This window comes from Ornithorhynchus anatinus, chromosome 17 (assembly GCF_004115215.2).
Source record: "Ornithorhynchus anatinus isolate Pmale09 chromosome 17, mOrnAna1.pri.v4, whole genome shotgun sequence".
Classification (NCBI taxonomy): Eukaryota; Metazoa; Chordata; class Mammalia; order Monotremata; family Ornithorhynchidae; genus Ornithorhynchus; species Ornithorhynchus anatinus.
Window position 1 is genome coordinate 14310686 of NC_041744.1, and position 12439 is coordinate 14323124.

General features: G+C 43.5%; 1 protein-coding gene across 2 annotated transcripts in view; it reads left to right on the forward strand.

Moving 5' to 3' along the window:
• The window catches only part of AATF (apoptosis antagonizing transcription factor), a 93165-nt gene that overhangs the window by 7518 nt on the left and 73208 nt on the right, over positions 1-12439 (forward strand). For both annotated transcript variants that reach the window (XM_007672906.4, XM_001508352.5), the window contains exon 4: positions 229-366. In XM_007672906.4, coding sequence (XP_007671096.2) covers positions 229-366 — 138 coding nt within the window. The remainder of the gene's footprint in view (positions 1-228; positions 367-12439) is intronic.

Consider the following 12439-nt stretch of genomic DNA (forward strand, 5'->3'; position numbering starts at 1 on the left):
CTAGATTTTGGCTTAGGCTTGAAGACTTGTTTTTTTCTGTCCCTGTTGGGTATAGGGGGAACAGCATTGGGAAGTCTATGCTCCCAAGTTCCAAAGCTCACATCATGTCTCCTGGCCTGGGTTGGTTGCAAGGCAGAAGCTTGCCGTTTAGCCAGAGGGGATTCCCATTTTAGGAAACAGTAAGCTGAGGGATGGTGAATGACGAACTTCTGTTTCCCCACCTTCCAGCGTTATGGGACCAGCTTTTGGAAGGAAGAATCAAATTGCAGAAGGCCCTGCTCACCACCAACCAGCTTCCACAGCCAGATACGTTCCCCATATTCAAGGACAAGGGAGGATCAGAGTTTGCCAGCATCCTGAAAAACAGTAAGTGCTCTTACAGATTATAATATTAATGTTTCTAAGGTAGCTGCTATTCCAAATGTTTAAAAGTGTTAGAAGAAGGGCACCTGGATTCAGTGGTCCTAAGGAGATATGTCAGAACCTTGTCATTGTGGGCACTGAATGTATCTGTTTATTGTTGAATTATACTCTTTCAAGTGATTAGTATAGTGCTCTGTGCACAGTAAGCACTTAATAAATATCATTGAATGAATGAACTGTCGAGCTCTGGTGTGGCAACAGTGATTCTTGTGGCTCTTCTTGGTATAGTAATTTTTCACTTTATCCAGGGGATTTTTTTTAATGTCTAAATCACTCTCCTGGTTTAATTTAATTTTAATTTTCTCTTGTCAAGCCCTATTAAGGTCACATCTTCCAAGAGGCCTTCCCCAGTTCAGCCCATTTCCCCCCCCACTCCCTCTCTCTTCTGCATCATCTTTGCATTTGGATCCATACCATTTGGACATTTGGAATTCACCCCACCCTCAGCCTCACAGCACTTATGATTATTTTAAACACTTTATAACTGGGTTTCCCCCTCATCTCACTGTGGACAGGGAACATATCTACCAACTCTGTTGTATTGTACTCTCCCAAGCACTTAGTACAGTGCTCTGCAGACAGTAATCGCTCAGTAAATACAATTAGTTGATCCTATTCCATCCTCTGTGATCTTAGAGAATTATTTTAAGGCATTGTTGTATCACCTCAGATTTTCTTTGACCAAATAACCCCCACGAACTCTTCCTTATAGCCCTGTTTAGTAGAGCATTTTTAATAACAGCTCACCATGGCTAATTCAGATTTAATTTTTGTTTCCTTACAACCCTTGTGCTCTTTCTGCTTGTACCTTACTTAAAATTTCCCGTGTTTGTGGTATTTGATTTCACCTGCAAATGAGCCGTTTGGCTTTTTCCCATTTGGGTGTATTTACATTGCACTTGATGTCCATTTCCAGCATGGATGCTCAACTGGCTCAGCTTCAGTGTGGGTTGTGATGTATTGAGCGGTGTCCTACAGGGTTCAGTCCTGAAGCCAGGCCAGGATTTTCCAGGCTCTTTATTAATGACCTGGATGCCGGAATTGAGGATGTTCATCAAATTTGGAGATGACACTAATTTGGACAGGGTTGCCAACACCGGGGAAGACAGGGATAAATTTCAAAGTGACCTTGAAAAAATAAAAGCTGGTCTTCAAAATAAGGATAAAATTCAGTAGGTTTAAGTGTGAGCTATAGAAAATGCCGAGAATGCTGGTTTGCAGAAAGATGGACTAGGTGTAAGTATGTCAGGAAAAAAAAATCCCCCAAGGTTCTAATTGACTACAAGGTGAAAAGGAGTCGGCACTGAAGTGCTTTTTTTTTTTTAAAAAAGAGGTTGTGTTAAAGGAGTATGGCCTGCAAAATCTGAGTCATTGTATTGGTTTAATCTGTGTGTATCAATCAATAGTATTTAATGAGCATTTCCTCTGTGCAGAGGTCTGTTCTAAGTGCTTGGGAGAGTATAATACAATAGAGTTGGTAATTACGATCCCTGCCCTGTAGGAGCTTTCAATTTGTTAGGGAGACAGACAATAAAATTCATTACAGATAGGGGAAGCAGCAAAGTATAAGGATATGTACGTAAATCAATGATATTTATTGAGCGCTTTCTGTGTGCAGAGGACTCTATTAAGCACTTGGGAGAGTACATTACAAGAGAGCTGGCAGATGTGTTCTCTGCCCACAAGAAGCTTAGAGTCTAGAGGGGGAGTCAGACATGAATATAAATAAATTACGGGTATGTACATAAGTGCTGTGGGGCTGAGGGTAGTGTGAATATCAAAAGCTTAAAGGGTACAGATCCAAGTACATAGGCAAGAAAGAAGGGAGAGGGAATTGTGGAAAAGAGGGCTTAATTGGTGAAGACCTCTTGAAGGAGTACATTAAGTGCTTTTGGGGTCGGGGTGATTATCAAAGTTTATAGGGGTCCGGACCCAAGTGCATTGGGGATGCAGAAGGAAGGAGAGGCAGGGTGGAGAGACGGGAGCTATCCTCTTAAAAGAGTATAGTGCCAGTTTGGGGCAATTTTAGAAAGGATATAAAGAAACTGGAAAGCATCAAGGGGAGTCTGGCAAAATTGAGATGGAAATAAGTTCCATGAGGAAAGGCTGAAGGAATTGCGGTTGTTACGTCTGGAGAGGAGAAGACTGAGGGATTTATAGTTCTACCAGCAAAGGCAATGGGTGCCCCCAATACAAACGTGTGGCAGAACCCTCTGGAAGAGAAACCTGGGGAATATGTGGTTCAGCGTGATTCCCACCGGCTCACTTCTTGCTGGCAGTGCTCTGGCCAACAGGCCGTGACCCTCCTGCTCTGAGGTGAGGGAACTGCAGATTTGATGGAGGGGAGAATTGAATCCACCTCTCTTAGAATTGTAAGTAAACGATCTCTCGGGTTTAAAGGAAAGTGGAAGACTTTTGCATGAGGAAAATCAGTGACTGAAAGAGATGGGAATGCTGAGTGAGAAGTGGCATTTGTGTAACAGTGCATCTTCCAGTTTGTCTCAGAGTTAGCCCTGAAGCTTTAAAAGAAGTGATTTCAAAAAGCCAAACTCCAACAATAATAAGTTGACCTTTTAGTGAAATGCATGTTATTAACGTATTTAATGAGATGCATTACAAACTGCAGCAAGCACCATGTTTCATTACAGGTCTAAAATGCAATATCATTAAAGACCTTTAACAGAAACAAAGGTTGACATTTTGATATTTCCCAAAAGCAAAATACATCCAAGAACACAGAATATAATGTAATATAAGTACAGGAGGGATGTAAATTTTTTTAGTTGCCCAAGAGTGTGAACAGAAAATGCCCTGTTTAATAACAGATTTTGATTCCCATCTCTTTCAATTTAGTTTGAATAGGCTATTTATAATGTTCACCTGCACAGTTTTACCTAGTAACACTCGCTTCCCAGGTTGTGAGTTCAAGCCATGAACTAAGACATGAACTTGGTAGAGAGCTAAGAGATCCTGTATTTCAGCATGTTGCCAACTTTGGTAGGAGGATAAAAACTTTTGACCAGGCTACTGAGAGAAGATGGGCTGATGGGCTGATCTCGGTAAAGCTGAAAGTACTTGTTGTAATGAAGATTGGAGCTCACAGCAGTTCTTTTATACACATTATGATTTGACAAGAAGATTTTTCTGTTAAAACTCCAGTTGGTTTTTGTTATGGTCATGGTCTTTAGGGTAGCAGAGGTTCACCTGCTAGAAAGGCTTTGTTTTTACTCAGATGAAAGTGACCTCATTTTGGTTGATTGAGACAAGGCTTATTAATAATAATAGTTATAACAATAATCGTTCTTAAGTGCTTACTGTATGCTAAGCAGTGTTCTAAGTGCTGGGATAGCTGCAAGGTAATCAGATTGGATGCAATCCCTGTCCCACATGGGGCTCACATTCTTGTCCCCATTTTACAGACGAGGTAACTAAGGCACAGAGAAGTTAAGTGACTCTCCCAAGGTCAGGCAGCAGATGTGTGGCGGAGAGGTGATTGGAACCCAGGTCCTTCTGACTCCTAGGCCTGTGCTCTATCAGCTAAGCCACGCTGCTTTAGCATCTCCTCTACACTAAGTTTTTTTGTGGGTAGGGATCATATCTACCAACTCGTATATATCCAAGTGCTCAGTACAGTGCTCCACACAGTAAGGACCAGTAAATACCATTGATTAATTTTTTTTTCCGAATATTTCAAATTGTCATGAATTGCTCCAGTACAGAGAGGAAGATATCTGCTAACCTTTCAGACCCGAAAAGCCCTCTTGAGACTTTTCCTTCCTCCTGAGCGATTGTAGCCCTCAACCAGCTCAAGAGGCTGGTGTAGAAGGTCTTCCCCAGGCTTGGATTAGGATGGAGGCACCTGTTCTGTCCAACAGATGCAATATATTTACAGCCTTAACAGTACAACAATAGAAAGTGTGCCAATAGAAGGTGTAGAATCTGAATTTTTACACTGTCTTGTGAGTCAATGCTTAAATACTTTTCCCTGTCTGGGCCTTAATTTCCTCATCTGTAACAAGGAGATAATAGTAACTTTTCTACTTGGTCTCCTAGGGTGAAAAGGCTGCGAAAAGGAGGACTTAAAAGATTATTCCTTAATATATGTCTGTGAAGTAGAAAATTCTCATTGCTGTTGGTAAAAGTGAATTAGAGAAGGGAAATTGACTTGCCCAAAGGCACAGTATCATTGTCATCAATAATGCTTATTGGCCACCTACTTTGTACAGTGCATTGAATGAAGTATTTGGAGGGGTACAGCCGAAGGAAGGGACACGGTGTCTGCCCTCAAGGAATTTACAATCTAACTGGGGAGACAGGCAGCCCCAAATTATTTTCAGTTGCGGTAGTAGGTACGGAGCCGGGTTTAGAACTCAGGTCCTTCTGACTCCCAGGCCCGTGCTCTATCCGTTAGGCCTTGCTCCCTGCAGGTCCCTTATATTCTCCAACCCTGATACACTGAGTGAGCTACAGATTAGTCACGAAGATGTAGCCAGTTACTCTGCAAAAAAAAAGAGTTCTAATAGGAATTCTGCTGGTGATGGTGGAAAGGGGGTGATGCAGGATTGGGGTCACCCTGCCACCAGGACAAGGAATGAGGCGGTGGTCTTTAATAATTGTGGTATTTAATAATAATGATATTAGTGCTTACTATGTGCCAAGCACTGTTCTAAGTGCTGATGTAGATACAAGGTAATCAGGTTGGACACAGTCCCTGTCCAAAATGGGGCTCACCATTTTACAGATGAGGTAGCTGAGGCCCAAAGAAGTGAAGCAACTTGCCCAATGTTACACAGCAAACAAGTGGTGGAGCTGAAATTAGAACCCATGACTCTCAGACCCGTGCTCAATCCACTACACCATGCTGCTTCCGCTTACTATGGGCCAGGCACTGTACTAAGCGCTGGGCTGGATACAGGCAAATGGGGTTGGACGCAGTCGCTGTCCCATGTGGGGCTCACAACCTAAATCCCCATTTCACAGGTGAGGTTATTGAGGCACAGGCCCAAAGTCACTTGCCCAAGGTCTCACAGCAGGCAGTTGGTGGAGCCGGGATTAGTAGTACCCACAGCCACGACCTGATTCCCAGGCCCGTGCTCTACCCACTGGGCCGTGCTGTCCCTGAGCCAGGCTGGGGATCGCGTTCTTCCAGGAGAGGGCAAGGAGTGGAAATGCCACCACGGATCTCTTCCAAACCCTGCTCCGTCCTCCTTCTGCCTCCAGCTGCTAGCGACCAAGAGACAGCAGGGATTGGGGGAGGGGCCCGCCCCCGCCCCACCACCCCAGCCGTGGCCTGCTGCTCTTGCCGCCGCTGCTGTGGCAAAACAATTTTCAGCCCAGAACCGTTATTTTGGGATTTTTCTTTTATTGGAGTTGGAACAGGTTTGCTTCTAGTGCTGGTGCATTGTCAGAACTGAAGCCAAATAATCCAAAATTCCCATCTGTTTTCTTTTCATGGAAGTGAGTGCTTTTTCTAAAGAACCGGATGTATTCTCAGTATTGGAGACAGGGTCATTGCTTAATAAAAGAAATCAATCAGTGTTGCTCCCTTGCTCATCATTCTCCCTCTCCATACCTGATAAATACTATTGAATGGTAAACTGGCACTGTCCCTGTCTTCAAAGCGCTACTGAAGGCACATCGCCAAGAGGCCTTCCCTGATTAAGCTTCCACCCCCTACCCCACTCCTTCACCCCTTGACCCAGTTTTCCATCACTACTGCCTCACCTTTGTTCTTATTCCCACCCTCTGAGCACTTAGGTACTTGTTCCCACCCTGACAGCACTTATATACCTATCTTTTTACTTGATTGCTTCCCTTGTTGGAATTGATTTTAATGTCTGTGTACCCAGCTAGACCGTCAACTCCTTGAGGGTAGGGATTGTGTCTATTTATTCTGTGATACTCTCCGCAAGTACTTAATACAGTCCTGTGCCCAGAGTAAGCATTCAGTAAATAGCACTGATTGAAGCAGTGTGGCCTAATGGAAAGAGGACGGGCCTGGGTTCTAATCCTGGCTCTGCCACGTGGGTGACCATGGGCAAGTTACTTAACTTCCCTCTGCCTAAGTTCCCTCATCTGCAAAATGGGGTTTCAATACCTCTTCTCCCTCCTATTAAGACTGTGAGCCCTATGTGGGACCTGATTATCTTGTCTCTACCCCAGTGCTTAGTACAGGCCGGATAAGCGCTTAACACGTACCCAGGAGGGAGCTATCTGTCACTAGACTGTAAACTGTTGGCTGGCTGTGATCATGTATACTACTTCTGCTCTTCCAAGCAGGCGGAGGCAGGATTAGAACACAGGTCCCCAGGCTCTTTCCATGAGACTCTACTCCCGCAGTCATCACTCAATAAATGTCATTGATAGATTGAATGGATGATTCATTGATTCAGCAGTCAATCAGTGGTATTTTTAAAGCACTTACTATGTGCGGAGCATCGTATTAAGTGCTTGGGAGAGGACAGTTCAAGAGATCAGCAGTGTTGGTCTTGCATAAGTTTTGGAAATGATGTCTGCCTTGTATTATGTCCATCTCCTCCGTAGCTTGGCATCATGGTGTTGCCGTCTGAACTGCGGCCACTCAGGCTACAGAGTATCTCCTGCTGATCCACAGAGTAGTTATACTACCTGGACCAAAGAACTGTAGTAGGTCCCTTTCGTGAACCGAGAGCTCAGTAAACTCCTCGAGGGCAGGGATCATGTCTGCTGACTTTATTGTGTTGCCATAGCACTTAGTATCATGCTGTGCACACAGTAAGCCCTCAACAAATTCCATTGATTTAGCCAAATACAGTCTGGCTACTGTTTAACTCCCGAAGTCGAGCTGGTTCTGCTAGAACCAGTGTATACTTGTGAGATTCCCCTGATGCGGTCTGGATCTGGCCTGGAAGTCTTTGGGACTTTAGGAACCTGGGAAGTGGATTGGTTTGGATCACCCTGAACTGTGATTGGTTGACTCGAGAGCAGTGTGGCTCAGTGGAAAGAGCACGGGCTTGGCAGTCAGAGGTCATGGGTTCGAATCCCAGCTCTGCCGCTTGTCAGCTTTGTGACTGTGGGAAGGTCACTTCACTTCTCTGTGCCTCAGTTACCTCATCTGTAAAATGGGGATTAAGACTGTGAGCCTCATGTGGGACAACCCGATTACCCTGTATCTCCCCCAGCGCTTAGAACAGTGCTCTGCCACATAGTAAGCGCTTAACAAATGCGAACATTATTATTATTATTGACTGTGCCATAGTGTTTTTTAGATTGCCTCAGTTCCATGTGGCATTCGCCTTCTCTTGCTGGTTTTATGAACCTAGCTCTTCTGATGATGGTATTTGGCTAATCTGACGCCTTTTTTTCCACGATGGGCTGGCAGGATTTCAACCACTGTTTTGCTCTTTTTGTTCTTCCACTTACACAATATAACAATAATAACAGTGTTATTCGTGAAGCACTTACTATGCGCCAAGCACTGTTTATGGTATTTGTTAAGCGCTTGCTATGTGCCAAGCACTCTTCTATACACTGGGACAGATACAAGTTAATTAGATTTGACACAGTCCCTGTCCCACATGGGGCTCATGCCCTTAATCCCCATTTTACAGATGAGGTAACTGAGGCCCAGAGAAGTGAAGTGACTTGCTCAAGGTCACGCAGCAGACACGTGGTGGAGCGGGGATTAGAACCCCAGTCCTTCTGACTCCCAGGCCCGTGCTCTAAGCACTAAGCCATGCTGCTTCTCACTATTTTACGTGGTCTTCCATTCATTTAATTTCCCTGAAAGTTAGCTTGGCTGTTTTCTCCTCCAAGTTTTTCTTTCAAAACCTACAACTCTTCCTTAGTTTGGCAGTGGATATTTTTAGGGATATAAGCAGACGAGGTTGTCTTTTCAGCTAGTTCTCCGAGAGATCTTCTTTTTTGTACTGGAGAAATGATACAGTTTTTCTAGGGTAGGAGGTCGTACTAGCCTCCAGCGGCAGTTCTGCCAAAAAATATATCTTTCGCTCTAAAGTCAGGAGAGAATAATAGATTACACACAGCTTCCGGACTTTGATGTGGGTTCAAACTGAAAAATGAGATGTCTTTAAAATCTCTTTCCCACTCTTTTTGATAAGTGATGTAACGTGCTTTGGACACTCTGAGATTCCTGAGATTCCAGGTTCTGGTTGATGATTTACTGCAAAATTGCTTATAAATTGAAGTAGAAAATGTTTTGCAGACCTGGCAGCTTTCTGGCTTCACACCCATTTGTCACCCAGCATTTCCCTTTGTGTATAGAACAAGAATTAATTAGGCTGCACTGCAGGAAAAGTTTATGGCCATAATTTATATAGGATGAATTTCTTTTTAAAGCGGCCGCATTGCTTTGTTTGTACTTTCCTGTTTTATATTTATTTCCTTTTTTAAAAAAGGAGAAAAGAGAATATTAGTTTGATCTTTTACCTTAAAGCATTACCTAGAGCCTGTTGAAGTTGGGAAATTCATATTTTTCTTTTTCTGCTTCTCATAGGAGCTTTGCGATCTTGTGATACAAATGCACTGTTTTTAAAAATACGGACTAGATCCCGCATTTGTGAACAAAGATTAGGTTTGCATGTACATGTTGGTCAGAATTGGCTATTTATAAAATGGTTTTGTGTTCCCTGTCTATTATCTTCCAGTTTACTGTGGGACCTGGGATTTTGCCTTTTCTTAGGGTCTTGCTCATCCAATTAATGTTTTCATAATCAATGCAAGTCAGAACTTGCAATTTGCACATTAAAGAGTCCCATTAATTAAAAATCCTGGTGTTTGGCATGTTCCCATAGGATCTGTGCATTATTTACACGGCAAAAAGTGTAAGATGCAAGTTTCTCTATTGTAATGACCATTGAAGTTAATACTGCATTTTCGAAGGTGTGAATGACAGTTTTCTTCAGCTCACTCCTCAAGAAAAGAGATGTTTGGAAAATGAGTGCTTTGTCTCAAGGAAAATATTCCTGGGAAAGTATGTGGCAGGTGTGCTTAGTAATTGTTGATTTCTGTCACTTAGTATTGTAGCCTTTGACATTAACTATGATAACTTAAAATTGCAAACCCTTAATGCTCTTAACCTTGGTCTTGGAATCGTCTTTCGCATAATATTAAAAAATCAAATTCTGATGTTAAACACATAAGTTTGTCAGTCGGTTGGCATTTTTCTAACCACCTCTATTGCAATCGGTCAATCGATAGTATTTACAGAGAGTGCTTATTGCATACAAAGCGCTGTACTAAGCACTTAGAGTATGATCGAACGATCAGTGGTGTTTATTGAACACTTGCTGTGTGCTAAATACTTGGGAAAGTATATTACAGTAGAGTTGGTAGACCTGATCCCTGCTTTTGAGGAGCTTACTATTTGTGGGTTCTTCCCTGAGGGAACAGTATTTTAGATGGTTTATTTGTGTCGTGTCTGTTTGGCCCTCAAGTGCTGAGTTGGCACTCTCAGCTTGCTTTGTAGTCAGGGAAGGCTTGAAATGTATTGGGGGACTTGGTCAGATCTAATAATACTAATGTTGGTATTTATCTATTATTTATCTAGATATGGGGATTTCAGTTGGCGTTGGATGGGGAAATTGCATGGGATTGCATTTCATTTGTCCAAACAACCTCTGCCAATAAGTTTGTATCTAGTGCTTAGTACATTACTTGGCACATAGAGAGCATTTAACAAATGCCATTATTATTTTCATTATTATTCCTTGTGAAATCGATCAGTGACATTTATTGAGCGTTTACTATGTGCAGAACATTATACTAAGCGCTTGGGAGAGTTCAGTAAAATAGAATTGGCAGACATGTTCCCTGCCCATGACAAGTTAGCCATCTGGGGAAACATTTGATCTAATTTTCTTGTTCTCTTTTTGGGTGGTTGGCCAAGAGATGATAGCTTTTTCCATAATATCATATTGTTTAAATATCAAGTCCCTGCCCCTGTTCTTGGTCCAGTGGAATGAGCATCTGCTGGGAACCAGGAAATACGGGTTTTAATTTCCACTCTGCAAGTAGGGCAAGGCCTGCTGGGATTATGCCATCCCTGGTGTTGGACTGAAGAACAGCCTAGGTTGTTTCACAAAGTGGGCGGACTGGAAATAACTGGGTGGCAAAGGCAGCTATGGCTTTCAAAGCAATCTCCTGTTAGGCAGCAACAGCACTGTGCTTTTGTCACTGTGACAGTGAGTGTGTCCTGCATGTAAAAAAAGAACAAACCCCCCCAAAAAACACCTTTGTGAGCATTTGGCGATATAATGCGCTCTTATCCACCTACTCTGTCATTGCACTCAGTGCTCCTGTGGGAGTGTGACCGGCAGGCACTGCATAATCCTCGATGACCGTAATCGATTCCTTCGGGCAGGTTCTCGGTTCTGAGGTCTCAGAACCCAGGCTTGTCCATCATTCTAGACGGGAGATTCCTTGTCACGTCCCACAACGCATCGCCCCATGTCTGGGGAGCAGCCTTCCAAAGGTGTAGATGTAGGCTATACATTGAATTTAGGTGCAGTAATTAATTGCGTGATCTAGGCTAATGATCTAGGTACAGCGTTGGAATCCCAAGTGCATTTTCTGGAGTAGCTGATGCTTTTCTTGGAACAGGTCTGTGAACAGGCCGCTCGAGCTCAAAAGGAAATTCTCTGAGAAGCAATTCTGTAGTTTAGATAGTTCCCACTGCCTCTATTATACTTTGCAGATCTCGCCCAGGTTGGCTCCTGGGTGACTTTAAAATGACTTTTATTTGCCACTCCAAATAGAAACAGGAGCAGGTGGCTTGAGAAAAGAACTCCAAAGGGCTGGTTTTAAGAGGAGGCTGCTTCAGGCAATACAGGAGAGACTTTTTCTAGTTTGAAGGTTTTTTGAAGTGAGCATGTTCAGGTGGGTGAGTTTCAAATAATTAGGGCAGCATTAAGAGTTGGGTGAAAATGAACGTGGAGGAAAGCCCCAAACTAGCAGCCCAGGGTAGAGCAAGTCCTGGGCTGTTAATTATTTAATTGGTTAATTCATTAATTGCACTATTTGTTAAGCACTTACATTGTGCCAGGCACTGTACTAAGCTCTGGGCTGGATACAGGCAGATTAGGTTGGACACAGTCCCTGTTCCACATAATAATAATAATAATGATGTTGGTATTTGTTAAGCGCTTACTATGGGCAGAGCACTGTTCTAAGCGCTGGGGTAGACACAAGGGAATCAGGTTGGCCCACGTGGGGCTCACAGTCTTAATCCCCATTGTACAGATGAGGTAACTGAGGCACAGAGAAGTGAAGTCACTTGCCCACAGTCACACAGCTGATAAGTGGTGGAGCAGGGATTCGAACCCATGACCTCTGACTCCCAAGCCCGTGCTCTTTCCACTGAGCCACACTGCTTCTACATGAGGCTCACAGTTTCAATCCCCAGTTTACAGATGAGGTAACTGAGGCACAGAGAAGTGAAGTGACTTACCCAAGGTCACACAGTAGACCTATGGTGGACCCGGGATTAGAACCCATGACTTTCTGACTTCCAGGCCCCTGCTCTATCCGCTATGCAATGCTGCTTCTCTAAGTCCTAGGTTGTTCTTAGATAAGTTTAGGGGGCAGGGGAGAAGGCAGCTACATCAGATTTTATGGGTTGTTTTTTAAAAATTAAAAATCACTTGCTGTTTCCCCGTGAAATTTTCATGGTATTTTGTTGCTTCTCTTCCAGCCTCCCTCCCCCAAGTCATTCCTCCCAGTCTCTCCCCAGCCTCTCTGCTTTTGTCTTCTCCCAGTTCCCCAGTTCTCTTTTCCCAACTCTGTCCTTCACAGCCTCCTTATCCCCTCCATCTTGTCTTTACTCCAGGATCAAAAACTGGATTCAAATAACTAACTCCCTCTCTTCCAGAAGTTCTGGGCTTCCAATCAGAGGGGCTCTTTAGTTAGCTTACCTTCTTTCCAGAGGCAGGGTCCCTTCAGAATTCCTACCAGATATAATCCTCTTTGATATAATCCTTCCTACAGTAAACCTCTTTTACACCGCCTTTGATAACAGAAC